The 20771-nt window shown below is 42.4% G+C and overlaps 1 protein-coding gene across 3 annotated transcripts; it reads left to right on the top strand.

The window, feature by feature from the left end:
* Positions 1 to 10429: 10429 nt before the first annotated feature.
* Positions 10430 to 17569, top strand: LOC146578305 (uncharacterized). Of its 3 annotated transcripts, none has more exons than XM_085257980.1 (6): positions 10430 to 10525; positions 11499 to 11849; positions 13968 to 14294; positions 14384 to 14485; positions 15356 to 15688; positions 15853 to 17569. In XM_085257980.1, exons 1-6 carry the CDS (start codon positions 10489 to 10491, stop codon positions 15894 to 15896), a joined length of 1194 nt encoding a protein of 397 aa, XP_085114106.1. In that variant the 5' UTR covers positions 10430 to 10488; the 3' UTR covers positions 15897 to 17569. The 3 variants fall into 3 exon arrangements, with proteins under 3 accessions (XP_085114106.1, XP_085114089.1, XP_085114097.1); XM_085257963.1 differs by having other exon boundaries at positions 10453 to 10573; XM_085257971.1 differs by lacking the exon at positions 15853 to 17569 and having other exon boundaries at positions 10453 to 10573; positions 15356 to 15696.
* The last annotated feature ends 3202 nt before the right edge of the window (positions 17570 to 20771 follow it).

The raw sequence follows: 20771 nt of genomic DNA, 5'->3' as shown, positions 1-20771 counted from the left end.
GAGCTGGAGGCCCTCACCCGATGAAGCCAACAGAACCACATCATCCGCAAAAATCAGAGATGAGATTCTGAGGTCACCAAAGCGAAAACCCTTCACCACTTGGTTGCACCTAGAAATCCTGTCCATAAAAGTTATCAACAGAATCGGTGACAAAGGGCAGCCCTGGCGGAGCCCATCACCCACCAGGAACGAGTCCGATTTATTCCCAGCAATGCGAACCAAGCTCTTACAACGGTTGTATAGGGATCAAATGGTCTGTAGCAATGGGCCAGACACCCCATACTCCCGCAGCACCTCCCACAGGACACCCCGAGGGACACGGTCGAATGCCTTCTCCAAGTCCACAAAACACATGTAGACTGGTTGGGCAAACTCCCATGCACCCTCAAGTATCCTCGAGAGGATAAAGAGCTGGTCCAGTGTTCCGCGACCGGGACGAAAACCGCATTGTTCCTCCTGTATCCGAGGTTCGACTAGCAGACAAACTCTCCTTTCCAGCACCCTGGCATAGACTTTCCCAGGGAGGCTGAGGAGTGTGATCCCCCTGTAGTTGGAACACACCCTCCGGTCTGCTAGTCCAGGGGTACTGCCCTGATCTCCACGCAACATTGTAGAGGCGTGTCAACCAGGACAGCCCTACAACGTCCAGATCCTTCAGGAACTCGGAGCGGACCTCATCAACACCAGGGGCTCTAAGAAGGCTGGGTACTCTGAACTACCACTCGGCGCATAAGCGCAGATGACAGTCAGGACCCGTTCCCCGACCCTAAGGCGCAGGGAACAAACCCTCTCATCCACCGGGAAAAACCCCAACGTACCGGCAGCAAGCCGAGGGGATATTAGAATACCCACTCCAGCCCGCCGCCTCTCACCAGGGGCAACTCCAGACTGAGACAGAGTCCAGCCCCTCTCCAGGAGACTGGTTCCAGAGCCCAAGCCATGTGTAGAGGTGAGCCTGACTATATCTAGCCGGTACTTCTCAACCTCACGCACCAACTCAGGCTCCTTCCCCACAGATTAAAATAAAATTTGGTATAATGTTCTTTGACCAGTGTTCTGTTGAATTAAATTTTGGAATTCTGCATTTTCTAGGCCACAGATGAAGCCATTATCCAATGATCTAATAAGGAAACAACCATGGGAATTTACATCATAAAATCAAGAGATGCCAGCGGCAGCCCTGAGGACATTGGGATAGTCCTTGAAGGCCAGAGAGTCTTGCAGGATTTGGATAACTATACCCTAGCAGCTGCAATGCTGTTTGGATTAATGTACACTTTGAACCTCACCTACCCACTGGAAAAGTATACTTTCGAGGTATTATAGAAACTGGTTATGGAGCTCAAACGGAACAGCCTTTCAAAGAAGGCCCAGGTTTTCAGGAACAGACTGTACGATTGAACAGTTTTCCAGTTATGATGTGGGAAAAACTTTACAACAACCAAAGTAAAACAAATGACAGTATTAAAATATAAAACAAAGCTTAGACTTGTAGTTAAGTTTATCCAGTCTTTATTATAAGCACCGTGCTCATTCTTAACCAGCCTGCAAGTCCTGCATTTGGTTCCTCTTTCTCCAGTTTCCACACAGTACACTGACAGAAGAACAACACCTGCTGCAAAGACACGAACTGGACCTAGTTGACGTCGACTTGTATGAGCGGCAGCAGACAGCACTCTTCTTTTTGGAAAAAGAGCTGAGGTGGAAGCCGTGGATCATCCTGTGCTCTAATGGGGTGATATGGTCATTAAGATAAGATGGGGCCTGATTATTTACGACCTTGTATGTGATGAGCAGGATTTTGAATTCAATTCTGGATTTAACAGGAAGCCAATGAGGGCCTGTCAGTACTCTTGCTGCAGCATTTTGGATTAACTGAAGACTTTCCTTCATGTAAATATGTAAAAAATTGTGTATGTTTCTGTTCTGTGTCTTGTGTACTGTTTGTTTGTATATATGTTTTTCTTGCTGCTGTTACACCCAAATTTCCCCCTGTGAGACAATTAAAGGATTTTTCTATTCTATTCTATTCTTTTCAGGGAATTTTTAGGACTTCCTGATAATAATGAATTACAGTCGTCCAGCCTGGAAGTAATAAATGCATGAACTAGTTTTTCAGCATCACTCTGAGACAGGATATTTCTAATTTTAGAGATGTTGCGCTAATGGAAGAACGCAGTCTTACATATTTGCTTAATATGTGCATTGAAGGACATGTCCTGGTCAAAAATGACTCCAAGGTTCCTCACAGTGTTACCGGAGGCCAAGGTAATGCCATCCAGAGTAAGAATCTGGTTAGATACAATATTTCTAAGATTTTCAGGGCCGAGTAAAATGACCTCAATTTTATCTGAATTAAGAAGCAGAAAGTTAGCGGCCATCCAGGTCTTTATGTCTTTAAGACATTCCTGCAGTTTAACTAATTAGTGTGTGTCATCTGGCTTCATGGACAGATAGAGCTGGGTGTCATCTGCATAGCTGTGAAAATGTATGCTTTTGTCTTCTAATGATGCTGCCTAAGGGAAGCATGTATAATGTAAACAGAATTGGTCCTAGCACTGAACACTGTGGAACTAATTGACCACTGCAGTGCAGTACCTGTAATACCTACAGCATGTTTTAATCACTCTAATAGGATATTATGGTCAACAGTATCAAATGCAGCACTAAGGTCTAGCAGGCTGTTTCTGTGCTGTGATGAGCTCTGAAACCTGACTGAAACTCTTCAAATAAACCATTCCTCTGCAGATGATCTGTTAGCTGTTTGACAACTACTCTTTCAAGGATGTTTGATATGAAAGGAAGGTTGGAGATTGGCCTATAATTAGCTAAGACTGCTGGGTCTAGAGATGGCTTTTTGAGTAAAGGTTTAACTACAGCTAGCTTGAAGGCCTGTGGTACATAGCCGATCATTAGAGATAGGTTGATCATATTTAAGATCGAAGAATTAATTAATGGCAGGACTTCTTTGAGCAGTTTTGTGGGAATTTGGTCTAAAAGACACGATGATTTGGAGGAAAGTAATTATTGAAGTTAACTCAGAAAGATCAATTGGAGAAATTGGAGATAATATTACATCTGTGAGATTTCTCACAAAAGAGCTCTGACTTTTTGTCAGCCTGGCTACAGTGCTGAAGAGAAATCTAGGATGGTTCTTATTTTCTTCAATCAATGATGAATAGTGGGATGTTCTGGCTTTGCAGAGGGCTTTCTTATACAACAACAAACTTTTTCTCCAGGCTAAATGTGTCATGGTCCTGGGTCGTTTGACCCAGCATTTTGTGTTTAATATTATTATCTCATGTCCTACTTAATTCTGGTTTTGGTTTCCTGTGTCCTCCCCTTGTGCTCTCTTCGTGTCCCTGAGTTTGTGTTTGTGAATTTCCTATTTTCCTTTGAAGGTCCCGTGTCATGTTAGCGTATTCTGTTTTACTTCCTTGTCTTGCCTAATTAGGTTCAGCTGTGTTTCCCTCTGGTGTGTCATTCCCTCGTTATCTCATGTGTATTTATAGCGTGCCTGCCTATGTTCCTTGTCGCGTTGTCTGTGTAACTCTGCCTTCTCTATTCTCCATCCCATGTTCGTCCTGGGATATTATGGTTTCAGGTTTGTTCTCTAGTTTTCCCAGTTTAGGTTATGTTTTAGTTCTGTACTCGACACCCTCGCTTTTGTTGTTTTCACCTCTCATCACTTAGAGCCCCGGAGAGCAGCCAGTTGGCTTTTCTACCATTAAAACCCTCCTACCAGCCAAATGGCTTTTAGCTAGGCTTTAGCTTCAGCCAAGTGGAAGCTAAATTGGCTAGTCATTCATATGTAAATTAGGTTGTTACCTGGGAATTCTGGAGGGAGGGGAGTGGGGGTGTGTGAATGAGGGGGTGGGGGAGCTGCTAAAAGCTGTGAACTTCCTTTTGTGTTCGTCTTGATGCATTCTCAATCATCCAGGGAAATAAATCTCCAAAAGTCACCAACTTGGAGTGTTTCAGTTTGCCATCTTAGGGAGAAATCAACACACATGGGTGTATGTCCTTTGTTGCTGACATTTATTGATAAAAACAGTACAAAAAACCAACCATTTGTACACATATTTACAAATAATAATAAAAAGTGAGTGAGTACATTTCAACATTTTCAGCAATCACTCACAATCCTCAAACAATCCTCACAAGCGCCCCTCCAACGGCCAAACACATCTGTTCTCTGATTGGATTATTACATTTGTGATTGACATGACATTGACCAATCAGATGAAAGGAAGAAAAATAGGGTCAAAATTCGTACTTGTAACTTGCAGGGTTTTTTTTTTTTTTTTTTGGCTAAGTCCACACACAAATCTTTTTTACACATACATCCTGATTTAGTGTAGAAAATATTTATGACCACATTTTGAGCCCATACTTAAAGGGTTAAAGTACGCAGCTTTAACGGTCCACAAGGGCTGTGTACTCAAAGACCCCTAAGGCTGGGAGTGAGAGGCTTGTGAAATGGGACGGTCTAGCCTCCATCGCGCTGCCCAGGTTGCCTAGCAACCATTATACTAACAGCTGGAAACGTTTCATACAGCTTTGTTTGACAGAAATGAAGGAGAACATATCTTGTTCATTTGTTTGTTTCAACATGAGCTTTGTGTGATTAGCTGAGTATCTGAGGCTGAGACCACAGGACTGTAATGGGATGAATGGGATGAATGTGCCTGATCCCATCTGCCGGTGGATCACTGACTTCCTGACGGACAGGAAGCAGCATGTGAGGCTGGGAAAGAATGTCTCGGACTCCCGGACCATCAGCACCGGCTCCCCTCAGGGCTGTGCTCTTTCTCCTCTGCTCTTCTCCCTGTACACCAACTGCTGCACCTCCACCCACCAGTCTGTCAAGCTAATCAAGTTTGCAGATGACACCACCGTTATTGGGCTCATCTCGGACGGGGACGAGTCTGCCTACAGGAGGGAGGTTGAACGTCTGGTGTCCTGGTGCAGCCACAACAACCTGGTGCTGAATGCCCAGAAGACAGTGGAGATTATTGTTGACTTCAGGAAGCACACAGCCCCACTCCCCCCCATCATCCTGACTGACACCCCCATCACCTCTGTGGACTCATTCCGCTTCCTGGGTACCACCATCACCCAGGACCTGAAGTGGGAGCCCACCATCACCTCCGTCATCAAGAAAGCCCAGCAGAGGATGTACTTCCTGAGGCAGCTGAAGAAATTCAACCTGCCAACACGGACGATGATGCAGTTCTACACTGCAATCATCGAGTCCATCCTCACCTCCTCCATCACCGTGTGGTACGCTGGAGCCTCTATCAGGGACAAACAGAGACTGCAGCGTGTTGTGCGCTCTGCTGAGAAGGTGATTGGCTGCAGACTCCCATCTCTGCAGGACCTGTACACCTCCAGGACACTGGGGCGTGCAGCTCGGATCTCAGCTGACCCTTCTCACCCTGGACACAGTCTGTTTGACCTGCTCCCCTCAGGCAGGAGGCTCCGGTCCATTCGCACCAGAACCTCTCGCCATAAGAACAGTTTCTTCCCCTCTGCTGTTGGACACATGAACAATAACCGTATGACTGTTCCCACCACTAACACATGACCCTACGCTGTGTCACTGCATCATTCCATGTTTGGCACTGATCACCACCTGCACTCATGTATATATCCTTCTACGCAGCACTTTTAATTCTTATTCTCATGTATATATCTCATGTATATCTCATGCACATATCTTTCCACGTAGCACTTTTAATTCTTATTCTTACTTTTATTTTTTTTTCATGTCTATTTAAGTGCTATTTATGACAGTATGTTTGCACTGAAGCACCGCAGCAATTTCCTAATGTTGTAAACCTGCTCAACATTTGGCAATAAACTGATTCTGATTCTGATTCTGATTCTAAAACATGATTGTTGGGCTTCATTTCTGTGCTGAACAGGCATTTTAAGATCAGTTAGTAAATAACAATTAGCTAATGTTGTTCATGAGTTCAAAGTCATCTCACTTTGGTAATGAAAATATAATATGGCCAATATTATAGTTATTATAATAGTCATTATTAGTTATTGCAGCAGTGAACATGAACTCTGTGTCAAACACTGAGCTTCAGTAAAGATTCAAGTTGCAGTTATTTATATGTCTTATCACCTTAAATCTTCACTCAAAGACAAGTATCTTTGACAGTGTATATATAGGTGTATCATATATAAGAGACAAATGTTGTTCCTTCAGTATGTTGGCATTACTAAATTTGGCTCATTGCGTACATATATTTATAAAAAGAAAATGTACAAGCTGTGATAACTGTTTCTGATAGAATGAAGAGTAGACTGATAAACAAAATATTCCTTTATTGGGTGAGAAAATCAGACCATGTCATAACTGCTTTAAGTCACACAGAATAGACATCAGAGCCTTAAAAGCAAGAAATCAGATGGTTTACAGGAAGCCAAAGCTGAAGCTTTATGAGGGTCATTTACATGATTTATTAAGATAAGATAAGATAAGATAAGATAACCTTTATTAGTCCCACACGTGGGAAATTTGTTTTGTCACAGCAGGAAGTGGACAGTGCAAAAGTTATGAGGCAAAAATTAGAATACAGCAAAAATTAGAATACAATTATCACTTTATTTTACTGGAACTTTAACCTCCTAAGACCTGAACTCTTCCACAGCATATATTTTTAATTTCTCTTTGATATTTGGGCTGATTGGGACCCAATGAATATAAAAACAAAGAATTACCAAATTTGTTTTACCTGATTTTTCTTTCTAAAAAAATGAGAGCCAAATATCAATCAATCTTTATTTATAAAGCACTTTTCATACAAAGATGTAGCACAAAGTGCTTTACATGGTTAAAAGCAGCCCACCCCACCCTCCAACTCACTCCCCACACTCTCATCAACATAAACATGAGGATATTCATTTAAAATTTCAGTAGCAGTATAATGTATTTTAGTCTAAATAACCCAAAATGTGATGTCCACATATGTGGACGGCAGGTCCTAGGAGGTTAAGATCAGTAAAGCTTTGCTTTATATCACTTTATCTTACACTCAGCGCTGTCATTGCTTCCTTCCTTCAAAACACAGCAGCTCAGAGATCATCCAGATCTGCGTGTCATGTATTTGTAACAACACACAGGCTGTTTGGAAGTCTTTTTGCCTAAAATTTGTGGGAAAGTGGAAAACTCTACAATAGTTTTTATCAACAATCTTTAAAGGTTCTGAAATGAATATGTAAAACATGATATTAACACCAACCGCCCCCAACATGTCCGGCTGGATAACCGCTGCTCATCTACCATCACAATGAACACCGGTGTACCACAAGGCTGTGTGATGAGCCCTTTCCTCTACTCCCTCTTCACCCACGACTGCAGACCTGCTGATGGTTCCAACACCATCATTAAGTTTGCAGATGACACCACGGTGATTGGCCTCATCAGTGACAATGATGAGGCCGCCTACAGGGAGGAGGTGGATCGTCTGGCTGAGTGGTGCGACACAAACAACCTGCTGCTTAACACCGAGAAGACCAAGGAGCTCATCGTGGACTACAGGAGGAATGCTGACCCACATCCACCCATCCACATTAAGGGGACGGCTGTGGAGCGTGTGAGCAGCTTCAAGTTCCTGGGAGTCCACATCTCCGAGGATCTCACCTGGACGACCAACTGCTCCAAGCTGGTCAAGAAGGCTCACCAGCGCCTCTTCTTCTTGAGGACTCTGAGGAAGAACCACCTGTCCTCAGACATCCTGGTGAACTTCTATCGCTGCACCATCGAGAGCATCCTGACCAACTGTATAACAGTCTGGTACGGGAACTGCTCTGCCTCGGACCGGAAGGCGTTGCAGAGGGTCGTGAAAACTGCCCAGCGCATCGCCGGAGCACCACTTCCTGCCATAAAAGACATCTACAGGAAGCGGTGTCTGAAAAGGGCTGGGAAAATCATCAGAGACCCCAGTCACCCATCACATGGACTCTTCACCCTCCTGCCCTCTGGGAGGCGCTACAGGAGCCTCCGGACTAAGACCACCAGGTACCGGAACAGCTTCTTCCCCACAGCTGTCAGACTCCTGAACTCTGCCTCCTGACATCTGATCCACGTTAACTCATGGACTGAACATACACACACACACACAATGGACAACTGTACCCTCAAACACACAATAATAACATGGAGTGAACCACCACTCACAACCACTAGCACTTTATATAGCCTCTGTAGAAACTATCTACACCCTCACTTACCTTAACTGCACTACTGTATAGCTCTGTGTAAATAATCATTCTGTACATTCAATAATCTTTAATCCTACAACTGTTTACAACTTGCATAGTTCCCATTTCTGTATAGCTGTATATCTCAGATTCCTGTAAAGTTATTTATTTCATATTCTGTATAGTTTTTCATATTTATATCCTGTTCATATTCTGTACATAGCTTGTACTCACTACAGCCTGTACATACTTATAGTTATAGAATATTCACAACATACTTCATACCGTGTACATTATAACATAATAGACCCATTTCTGTAATATACTCACATATCTATATTATTGCTAATATATATTGTAATATATCTATATCACTAAAGCACTTCTTGATGGATGCAAACTGCATTTCGTTGCCTTGTACCTGTGCATGTGCAATGACAATAAAGTTGAATTCTATTCTATTCTATTCTATTAACACATGTAACATGAAACTGCAGCTCTGCAGAACAGCAACCATTGCTGTTTACTCCCAAGAGGGAGTGGATGGGGAGCCGTTAGGAAGTCTGATGTTAGGAAGCCTCACATACAGATCTGGAAATCTCCTCCTACTGTAAAAAACACTTGAGACTCATCTGAAAGTTTAGTCAGATAATGATTTTCCACCCTGGGCTGGAGGGAAATGAGCACAGTCTTATCTTTTAAATGTACATATTTGTAATTAATTAAAAATCAAACGCTGTGCCAGTTTCTGGCTTTGCTTGAGAGTGTGTCCAGCAAACCTGATGGTACAGACTCTTAAAATCAAACACATCCAAACTCTGAGGCTGTGAGTAAAACACGAAGCACTGAGGCCAAGAACAGCTGTAATCCTGTGTGATTATTACAGGAAGCACAGCAGTCTGTTCTCTCTTTGACTTTAGAAAATGATTTATTGGGATCAACACGAATGTTAACAGAGGGAGAATTTTACTGATTGTCTTAAAAACAATGCACCAATTTAATAACTCGGTGTAGAAAGTACTTTGTTACACTACTTGTTACATTACATTTACGTTACTGTGTAATACAACCTGGTTGTCTTAGAGTTATCACATAACAATATAAACCTGAGGCTGCAGTCTGACACACCCACACAAATCTGGTAACATTTTATATTACTGATGATTTAACAGTTTTTACTGAGCCAATTTTAATGGCTTTAAACTGGAGAAGGCACCAGTATACCACAGGTTTTTGGTTTGACTCTACTAGCACACTAGTGAGTACATGTCATATGTTTTCAGATTCTAGACAAGATATTGTTTTTGATATAATTCATTTAATCTATAGAATCAAACATCGAGGGATAGAAATACATTCTTATGGATTCCTGCAAATATCTGTGTAGATGGAAATGAACAGGCTGATACGTTTGTTAAAGGTGCAATAAGAAATAATCATGTAGATATGAATATAAACACAGTAAAGATGAGGTTAAAAATGGCCTGTATTTATATAGTCCTTTATAATAGTCCCTAAGCACTTTACACAAGCAGTCATCCACCCATTCACACACTGGTGATGGCAGCTACATTGTAGCCACAGACAGAGGCGAGGCTGCCGGACACTGGCGCCACCGGGCCCTCTGACCACCACCAGTAGGCAGCGGGTGAAGCGTCTTGCCCAAGGACACAACGACCGAGACTGTCCGAGCCGGGGCTCGAACCGGCAACCTTCTGATTACAAGGGAAATTCCCAACTCCTGAGCCATGATCGCCACCTTAAAAGTATAATTAAGGTGAAGTTAATGGAAAAGTGGCAGGCATGATGGGACAGAGAAGGTAAAGGTAGATAGTGGGACAGTAGAAGAAGTCAGAGAAGTAAAAAAAAAACGAGGATATAATTTCGAGAGTAAGATTTGGTCACACAGGGTTAAATAGCACACTTAAAAAGATGAATAAGCACGAGACAGGAGACATTTGATCATGTAACGTTAGAATGTGGTAAATATAGGTGGGAAAGGCAAATACAGAAATCTGAATCACAGAAAAATACAGTTCAATTAAGGGTAACATAAATATTTCAAATGAGTGCCGGTCATGGAGTTTATAGAGCGATATTTGTGTTTTTAAGAGCAACAGGTGTTTATATGAAAACAAAGGTGTAACGATGTCCAGAAGGTGGCGGTAATGCACCTGAAGCTGTTTGCCAACCGCTACACAAGGATAGAAGAAGCAGCAGCAGCTGCAGGCTGTGGTGGCATCGAGCAATAACGGAATTTTCTCCCGGAGAATGAAGACGTTGCTGACGTCACTGCTCCTCGTGCTCGGTAGGAAAGTCGCTCTGACCCTGTTTGAAGGCGCACGCGCTCACTCAGGTGTGCGTTCCAACAATAAGAAGTGTAACGTGAGTTTACTGTGAATCCGCGCGCTGTCCTGAACTTCACCATGTGATGAACCGTGTGTGTCTGCGGCCTGGTGGGGGCGCTGTTCCTCTGTATCCGCTCTTCATGACGCACTGGAGCAAATATTTAACCCTCACGTCACCCGGCTGAGGGCACCGCCCTGTTTGTCGGACAGTAATGATGCGGAGCTGGACTCTTAGCTGGGCTGTTGCTGCTGCAGAGTTTGTGTCATGTTGTGTTTTTAACTGGCAGCGAGTGAAGCTGTAGATCATTTAAACATAGGATACAGTTCATCTTCTCTATAAATCCTCTTTTTCCAGCAACACTGAAAACAACCAACTGTTAAAACAAACAAGCAGCACAAAACAATATGAAGCAGTATAGTGGAAGCCATTGTTGACAGTCACCTCATGCACTGTTTGTATATCCATGTCCACACATGCTTCAGTGGATGGCTGCACATATTTTGCACAGTTAGCTGCTGTTGTGTAAAAGCAGCAGGTGTCCACAGAGATCTGACTTAAGATGAGGATAAAAAGTAAAAAGCAGCTTTTCTTCTGTTTTCTGCTTCATGTGTGCTGAGTCAACAATGTTGTGTTGATTAGACGTCTAAGCAGCGTCTAAATGTCAGGGTTTAAATGTGAGGCTGTCAAGACGTCGAGCAGGAATTTGCAAAGTGCTGAAAGCTCAAAAAATCTCTTCCTTCTCTTTTCAACAAGCTCAGAAGATGTTTTTCACCTCAGTGTAAGGAAGTCGTCACTAACCTCTGATGCCTTTGAAACATCCGTTGGTTTTGTGTAATTACTCATTGTGTGGCTGTGATGGACGTTGTATGTTTGTAACTTTCTGAAGCCAACTGAAACACTCAGTTTGTGTTCTTGTTTGTGTCTCCTGCCAGTTTCCCAGCATGCCCTGACTGCGGTGGTGGAGGTGTATGAGGGCGTAATGTCTGTCCTGTTGCCCTGCAAGCACTCAGGTTTTATCCCTGAGGATGACCCCACAGTGCTGTGGACTCGTAGTGATCTCAATCCTAAATCTGTCCATGTGAGACGAGAAGAAGCAGATGATCTCAGAGGGCAAAACCAGCGTTACAGCGGGCGCACGTCGATGAGACCTGATGCTTTGGACTCTCTAGACTTCAGCCTCACTCTGAGAAACCCAACAAAGACTGACAGCAGCATCTACACCTGCTCCATCAGTGATGGGACAGAAGATCAGAGACTGAGAGACATCCAGCTGCAGGTCAAAGGTCGGTAATTAACCTGACCTGAACAGAATGAACGTTTTGGGATCTCTTAAAGTAAGACGTCTGTTAGTGGACTGGTGGTGCTGAGAGAAGCTTTAATGAAGTCAGTCAGGAAAAGAACCTGAAGATCCCAGTGTGTGATCCAAACATCTCTGCTTTTAAGATTAGACATCAGACTTTCATTTTGATAAAGCTCCCTGTGATCTGGATCTTAGTGCTGCTGCTACAGGCTGAGGCTGCCTGGTTTATGGTCTGTCTGAGCTCCTCTTTCTCCTCGTTCTTCCCCATCACCAAGTCATGCTCATAGATCTTTGAATTCTTTTCTGTGTAAAACACTCCAAACTCGAGTGCTCTCACAGATGGATGAAGGTGAAATCAACGTGGTAAGAAAATAGTTGGAGGAACCTAATTAGAAAGGGAGAGATTCAAGGATTCAGGTCAACAAGCTGCTGTGACTATCAGTCATTGCTAACAGCTAAAGTGTAGCTTTTACATGTTTCAGTGCAAGTAGGGCTGCACGATTTTGCATAAAATGAGAATCACGATTTTTTGGCTTAGAATTGAGATCACGATTCTCTCACGATTTTCTTTTCCAGTATAAATATTTATTGCACTTATTTACTGCACATCAACTTCGTAACAGGTGAGACTGAACATAAAAACAATAAATAAACATAAAAACAACAAAGTGTTGTACTGCTTGAAATTCCGTCTCCACTGTTGCTCGACGCTGCGTGTACAGAGCAGGTAGTGCAACAATAGAAAAATAGTTGCGGGACGGCACTGTGTAGCGTTTGTCTAGGGTGTTGATCATTTTCCTAAATCCCTTGTTTTGCACAGTGTTGATGGAGCCATATCTTTGGTCAGGTGATAAGTGATAGCCTCCGTAATGTCTTTGTGCCTGCGGGAGTTCGACGGGTATAGGGAAGCGCTGTATAAGGTTCCCGTTATTGATGTTTGGGTGGTTGACCGGGACGGATTTTCTCCTGTCACTTTCTCGTCATCCCTGACGTGCTCTCCGTTGTTTTCTCCTGCTAATTTTAGCATCACACGGCACAGCTTCTGTATCACGTGGTATAAGGCTCCGCCCTCGTCATTTGTTGAGCAGGAAGAGAGAGCGCTTGTTTTCATGCAGAGTACGTCCCGGATCAAAATGCGGTACAATCGTCGTCGTCTTGTTTTTTTTTTTTTTGTTTTTTTTTTAAATCGTTTTCATTTGGAAATGAGATCGCACATAAGTATGAATCGAGATCGCGATTTTCTAACGATTAATCGTGCAGCCCTAAGTGCAAGTAAGGAATAATCCAACAATAGCTCTTCCAGCCTGATTAAAACCCATGTTAATACACACTGTATGTGTTTGCATCATATATAGTCAGGACTACTGAGCGATGGTGGTGGACCACCTAGAACAGAAATGCCAGGGACGATGTTTTTGTCCCAGCCCATTAAAGTCAGTCTGTCGGCATCTCTCAGGTTTCATTACAACTGTTCATTTTAAAGCTCAGTTTTTAAGAGCCTAGTTTCTTTTGCAGGATGTTTCACAATATAAATATATGTAATTTATCAAACACATCATATACAAAACTAATATGTGATTAAAACTATGACATTACATGTAAGCATTAAGTCTAACGTCTCTTCTTCTCCTGTCCTCTTTCTTATCTTTGTCCATCTTCTTTCCTCTCTGTCTGAATTACAGCAGCTGGACCTTTAGCTGCGACACACTGTGAGACAAACTGCACACAAACAGTTTGTGTGTTTGCTGATGTTTGTTAACACTGCATTTGAAATTAGCTGACACTTAAACATCACGCGGTGTCCACTCGCTTCTCCAGTGCGAGCTAGATTCTGTAGACATGACTTACGGACACGTGCACTCCCACTTCATCCCTGAGTAGAAACACTAAACCTAAAGTAACCAGCCTGTTTTGAAAATGTAAGAAGTAGAAAGTTCAGATACCTGAAAAATTTACTTAAGTAGCAAAGTATTTGTACTTTGTTACTTGTGACTCAGTAACATTGATACCCAGATCTAGTAGGTCACGGCTATGCTATTACTTAAAGTGTGTCTGCTGTTTCTTCTTCTACAGTTGATATTGTGGTTTCTCGTCCTCTCAGACCAGCAGGTGGAGGTGAAGGTTGTTGGAGGCTCAGACTCCGTCATCCTGCCGTGCCAAATCAAACCTGACCTGCCTGAGGACACCACAGTGGAGTGGACTCGCTCTGACCAAGAACTGGTCCATGTGTATTCAAACAGAAGTGACGACCTGACGAAACAGGACGGACTTTACAGAGACCGAACAAAGATGAACGAAGACCTGCTGAGAACTGGAGACCTCAGTCTGACCCTGAAATACCCCACAGAGAGAGACGGTGGAGGATACATCTGCACCATCTACAGGGACAAAGACATCCTGAGACAGAAAGTAGTGCTGCAGGTCAAAGGTCAGAGCTGCAGATTAAGACCAAAGGTCAATGCAGGAGGTTAAGGTCAGAGTTCAGAGGTCATGTGTTTGTTTAATGTTTCTCCACAGAACCGTTTCCATCCTGGGCCACAGCTCTCCTGGTTTTCCTGCTTCTTGTTCTGGTTGTTTCTGCGGTTCTTTTATTTAATTTCTGGCATCACATCATGTCATGTGAGTGTCTCCTACTACACTACTCATAATGCCACAGCATGACTTTACTAAACAGTGTGTGCTGCATTGATCTGACACAGAGGCTGCATGTGGACAAGCTGTTCTTCTTCTGTGGTGGTAAACAGCAGCTGACATGGAAACATGTGCTGACAGTAAATGTTGCAGCAGCTTCAGTAAATGTTCCTCCTTGAGTTGTGCTCAGTCATGTGGTGGAGAGCTTCAGATGTTCAGACACATGAGATCTTCATGGTTTCTGTGCTGATGTGTGTGAGACATGGCCGACTGTGGAGTCACCGATTATTTCATGAAGTCTTATCTCGGCTTCCTAGAACCTCTCCTGCTCAAGCCTGTGAGCATCACCCTGTTGTCTCGTCACACAGCAAACTAAAGATCCAGGAAACACAAGAAATTGAAAATAATCAAATCTAAAATGAAACACATATTTAAAAAGAGCTAATGTATTAGCTCTTTTTAAATATTAGTCTTTTTTAAACAACAAATAATGTGCAAATAGGAAACTAAATATATTTTCTGTCCACAAGTTCAATAAAGATTCAAATGAAATCAAAGCGATTTTATTTTCCCGTCCAAAATAAAGTTTCCAACTTTTACAGATGAGTCATTTTATAAATTCACGACAGCAGTGGACGTGCTCTGGAGTGAGGCTCACGCTTATCTTTGTTCCCAGCTGCTGATAACCTGCTGAAGAAGCTCTGTCATGACTTCAGCCATGTGGGAGGTGCATGAGCCTCTTTACAGGACGAACTCATTCATGTACCTGTGCTTTTATTTGTTTTATGTTTAGAATTAACCTCTAAAAACCTGCTGTTACCGTCTGTACAGCTCATGTTGTGTTCATTGTCTTCTCAGTCATTCCGGTGGAGGTGGAGGTGGTGGAGGGGGCGGAGTCTGTCCAGCTGCCCTTCAAAACCACAAAAAACCTGCCTGAAGATGTTAAAGTGTTGTGGGAACGCTATGATCCCAGAATGAAGGCCCACGTGTATCACAACGGCTCCGACCTGCCTGAAGAACAGAGCGAGGTTTACAGAGGCCGGACGAGGATGAGGGGAGACCCACTGAGGACTGGAGACCTGAGCCTGACTGTGGAACGGCCCACGGAGGGAGACGGTGGGGAGTACAAGTGTTTGGTGTGGAGGAGGGGAGACTTCATCAGAAAGAAAACCGTGAGGATCAGAGTCAAAGGTGTGTAGTGGTGTGTGTGTGTGTGTGTGTGTGTGTGTGTGTGTGTGTGTGTGTGTGTGTGCCTGTGTGTGTGTGTGTGTGTGCCTGTGTGTGTGTGTGTGTGTGTGTGTGTGTGTGTGTGTGTGTGTGTGTGTGTCTCTGACTGTCTTGTGTCTCCTCTGCAGGAAGAGTTCAGGTCCAGGATCAAACTGCTGGTGAGCAGCTCTGACATGAACCATCACTCCTCCACGTCCAGCACTGTGGGGAAAGCTGTGGATTGTAAACTTTCAGTCACGTATCAGCTTCCTGTCACACACGAGGACTTCCTGTTAAGGTCAAAAGTTCATCTATCAGCAGCTTATGCATCGTAAAACTCCACCCGAGTGTTTCAGAGGATGATGATTCTCGATGGTGGTCTTTTCAGAGCTCAGTGTTTGGGCATGAAATCCCAGATATGACACACAATGATGGACAGCAGCACCACTGCAGTATCAGCGGTGCTGGTTATTCATCATGTGTGTACTTTAAAGGAAGGAACGAGCAGCAGCATGAGAATAAGCTCCATGTGTGCACTTCCAGAGAGGATGCGGCTTCATCACATGCACAAATCAGCAGTTGCATTTGAGCTTTATTAGCAGAGCCTGTCGCTGAGCTCTCTATTTAAACTTGAATCAGTCTTTTGCAGTAACTTGAACATGTTGGTGCTCACAGTCAGAGCCCTGCATATATCAGTGAGTTACTGCAATCATACGTAACGTCTGGCTCTCTGAGGTCAGCTGATCAGTGCTTGTTGGCTTTCTATTCATTATAAAGTGATCGAGCTTCATTACATTTAATAAAATCATGTGAAGAGTGAAAGGATGGAGGAACAGAGCTGCTGAAGTGCAGTCTGTTTACATATTCAGTAGGGCTGCAACGATACACAAAATTCACGGTTCGGTTCGATATTTTTTCGATACAAAAGAATGTTCATGCTTTTTTAATTTGTCATTTATTAAAATGATAAATATATATTTTAACTCAAAAGTAGTTTTTAAATGTAATGTTGCTGAAACAACAAAGTAATAAAGAAAATAAATATATCTGATTGAGGAATCACTCATCTTTGGAAAAGAGAGTTTATTACAGACAAATGGCTCTTTCCAAAATAAAAGCCAATAAATAAAACCAAAACAGTTCCAAAGGCCAGATCTGAATGAGGGTGGGGGAGGTTCAATTTGCCATGTTGCAACTAGCTTAGCTTCTGTCTGCTAGCTTGCCCTGCGCTCAGTGAATCTGCGTTCGACTGCTCCGCCTAGGCTGCACTGTCGAGCGCAGATCCACTGAGCGCTCAACACAGACAGCATCGTCAGAAGGAAAGTTGATAAAATAAATTACAAATGTTGTATTGTTCGATACATATGCGTACCGAACCGAAAGCACTGTATCGAACGATTCAATATCGATACGAGTATCGTTGCACCCCTAATATTTAGGGATAACTATCGTGCCAATGACAGAATATGTTTCTAATTATGGAAGAAATGTCTTTATTAATAATAGAAGAATTGGAGCTGGTGCACGCCTGTTTCACTGACTGTTACAATCACTGTTTACACGTATGAATATCTATAACTATGCAAATATTATTAAAGTTATTTTATCCTTTCTTTAAAAAAAAATCTGTTTGTTGCAAAAAAACATATAATTAAAAGTCAATTGACCTTTTTTTTTTAACAACTGTTGGATTATTCAAACAGGGGTGGATCTATGGGGACAAGGGGGGGCAACTGTGTCCCTCCTGTAGAGCCCGCCCCCCACCACCCACCACCACAACTTCTGTATTCTCAAAACACTTTTCACCTGTTCTTGTTTTTCCGGTGCACAGTGGGAGGTTTTCCCCTCTAAAGCTTGTTAAAATCCTCTTGTTCTTGTTTTTTACAGCACATGATGACACAATAAGTACAGGGTGGGCCATTTATATGGATACAGCGTAATAACATGGGAATGGTTGGTGATATGAAAGTCCTATTTGTGGCACATTAGTATATGTGAGGGGCAAACTCCTCAAGATGGGTGGTGACCATGGTGGCCATTTAGAAGTCGGCCATCTTGGAAAACAACATTTGCTTTTTCAATAGGCAGAGGGCCATGTGACACATCAAACTTATTGAAATGTCACAAGACAAACAAGGGTGTGCTTGGTTTCAACGTAACTTTATTCTGTCATGTCATCACAGCTGGTACAAATTAGACTTACAGACGACCGCTTCTGGTCCCCAGGCCGTATGTTTGAAAGTCAATAAACAACACTGAGAGGCAGTCGACGGTTTGATCTCCTACAAAAATAAAATTAAGTAGAGCCTGAAATCTGTTCTAATAGAAACTGTGTGAATCCTCTGTGGGGCTTTGTTTTGTTACAAAAACATCACAAATATGAATACTGCATAAATCCTGGAACACAGCATTTATATTAGCTGTTGGAGTCCAGTCACTCTGACATGTGTGACTGTAGATCTTGGCTGTGTGCTGGCCAGCTGTCGCGTCTCACTCCAGCTCGGAGGATCCAAGCGATGCTGCTCCATCTGCACTCTGCTGTCTCCTCCTCCTCCTTCAGTCTCTCCTCCTCCTCCTTCTTCCATATGGTTCAGTGAAGCCTGTAGCTCCACCTGCCTGACAGCAGCTACCAGCAGACAACATGCACCTCCTGTCACATCTCCAGGATGTCTGAACACGAGCCCACGTCCACGTGAAGAGACCTCATTAAAACAGCAGAGCTGCGATCAGCTGAGTTATGATCAGAGATATGTCTGTGAAGGTTCTCAGTCATCCAGGTCATCGTAGTTCTTTGCAAGCTCCTTTGACTATGATCAGAGATGAAAAAGCACCTCTCATATTTAAAACTGTTTCCTGAACAAATCGAATTTATCTTTGTGTTTATTGATTCATGATTGGTTTTGCCCTCCAGAGTCAACAGCTCATTTAACAGCCTGTTTATCGTATGTAACATTGCAGAGGTGGGACCAAGTCATTGTTTTGCAAGTCTCAAGTAAGTCTCAAGTCTTTATCCTCAAGTCTCAAGTCAAGTCTCAAGTAATGTCAGGCAAGTCAGAGTCGAGTCTCAAGTCACTGGTGTAAAAGTCCGAGTCAAGTCACAAGTCTGAAACTTTGAATTTCAAGTCCTTTCGAGTCTTTAAAAAAAACAAACGAAAAAATAATGTTGCAGTTATATGCTAAATGTAAATGTTAGACCATGTAATTTTAAAATCTGTGTTTTTCTCAACACATGACAAAATAGTGAACTTAGAAAATATACACAAATTGTGAAATTGCACCTCTTTAAAATGCAGCTCAATTAAACCTAGCTCCAAGAATAATTTTCACCGACAGTTCTGAGATAAGCTGCATGTTATTCTTGGATGCGGTTGTAGGACCAGCTTTAAAATCGCATGACAAAAATATCATACACATTAAAAAAAAACTGCATCACCAACGTAGCCTGGACAACATTTGCTAGTTAGATGAAGTCAGCTATCTCATCGTAGCATATTTATATGCATATTTATAATTATACGGTTCTTGGAGTGAGTGCATACACTCATGAAGTTTAGTAACTTCCGGTCACTGCAACAAGCCCAGGTACAGTTTACCGACGGATGGGTGCAGGACCTTGAAATGCACCGTGTAGAACGAAAGACCATCGTACGTATCATAAGTTTACCAGTCTCACAAATCGTCTTCATAAATACACATTCGTTAACCGTTTATTAATAGGACCTTTGAGCTCAACGGTAATTAATTAGTAGTGGAAATAATTTCTGGTAGCATTACAGAAATGTAGCAGTGACAATAATACTGTATGCTGTAATCGTACTGGGCAATTAGTGATACAAAAAACCTGTTTTATCCTGTGAATAAAAGTATATGTTTTTGTCAATGTACCATAATAACAGAAGCGAAACGCAATATTGTGTCAGGACAATTCACTATTTATGCACAATAAATAAAGGAGCATAGCGCGACAATTTCTGTTCAGCGCCAGACTTGCTTGTAACCTATATCACCAATTATGTTAAGAAAATGACGTATTAACTACAACAGCAGACTGACCTTTGTGTAAATGCTTGGAGCAGACTAACCTGTGAGCTGGAGTGTTCTAGGACGTTATATTTTTGATCTTTGAATGGCTGCAATCCAGTCGCATCTTTGTTACTTCGGAAACATGGCTCGAACAATTTCTCTTCAACGACGTAATCCGATAACAACCGATCTCTTTACCCGTCGGCTTCCCGTGGCTGTCATGCGACCGGCTATTGCAGTTAATAATACAACAGCTTCTTGACATTTTTGTGTTTCTTTTTATCGCTGTGTGACTGGTTTCAATTGAAAGCCTGCGTGCGCTAGTACCGCTTGCCACGAGTTCCCAGAATCCTTTGCGGTTCTACCCGTGAATGACGTCACATTTTCAATCTCTATATAATATGCATGTTAAATTTTATATTTGGGGTGAAATATCAAGTCTTTTCAAGTAAACCGGTTCAAGTCCAATTCAAGTCCCAAGTCATTGGTGTAAAAGTCCAAGTCAAGTCACAAGTCTTAGAACATTTTTTCAAGTCAAGTCTAAAGTCATAAAATTAATGACTCGAGTCTGACTCGAGTCCAAGTCATGTGACTCGAGTCCACACCTCTGTAACATTGTCACCATGACTACGAGTCGTTACTCATTGTTAGACAGCTGATAATAACACGGCTGTAGTTCTCATTATTTAAATCATGATATAATCAGAGGTGGGTCGACTATCCAAAAATTGTACTCAAGTAAGAGTAAAGAAGTACTTGGCGAAAAGACTACTCAAGTAGCGAGTAACTGTTTGAAATGTCCGATTTATTTTTTAAATAAATGTAATCAGACAAACAAAAATAAATAAATATACAAATTTTAGTATTTTCAAAAGGAATACATGTAAAAACATCAACAAAATAAGGCACAACTATTCTAATTTCAGTTTTTCACAACATAAAGCTTTTTCACCAATACCTGCAGTAAATAATATAAATATATAAACAGTGCAAACTATTTCCAGTCACAAGATATGCTGTAAACTTTATATTCATTTTCGCTCCA

Source organism: Mchenga conophoros, linkage group LG3, assembly GCF_057382185.1.
Source record: "Mchenga conophoros isolate Kocher_MC1m ecotype Shallow Benthic linkage group LG3, M_conophoros_male_GT1.1, whole genome shotgun sequence".
Taxonomy (NCBI): Eukaryota; Metazoa; Chordata; class Actinopteri; order Cichliformes; family Cichlidae; genus Mchenga; species Mchenga conophoros.
Note: the sequence above shows the minus strand (reverse complement) of the source record. Positions and strands in the feature narration are given on the sequence as shown.

Bases quoted from the DNA above. Each gene is read 5' to 3' on its own strand.
- LOC146578305 (XM_085257963.1), top strand. From the start codon at position 10,489: ATGAAGACGTTGCTGACGTCACTGCTCCTCGTGCTCGGTAGGAAAGTC. The intron at 14,486-15,355 runs GTGAGTGTCTCC...TTGTCTTCTCAG, and splicing joins CTGGCATCACATCATGTCAT to TCATTCCGGTGGAGGTGGAG. The intron at 15,689-15,852 runs GTGTGTAGTGGT...TCTCCTCTGCAG, and splicing joins CGTGAGGATCAGAGTCAAAG to GAAGAGTTCAGGTCCAGGAT.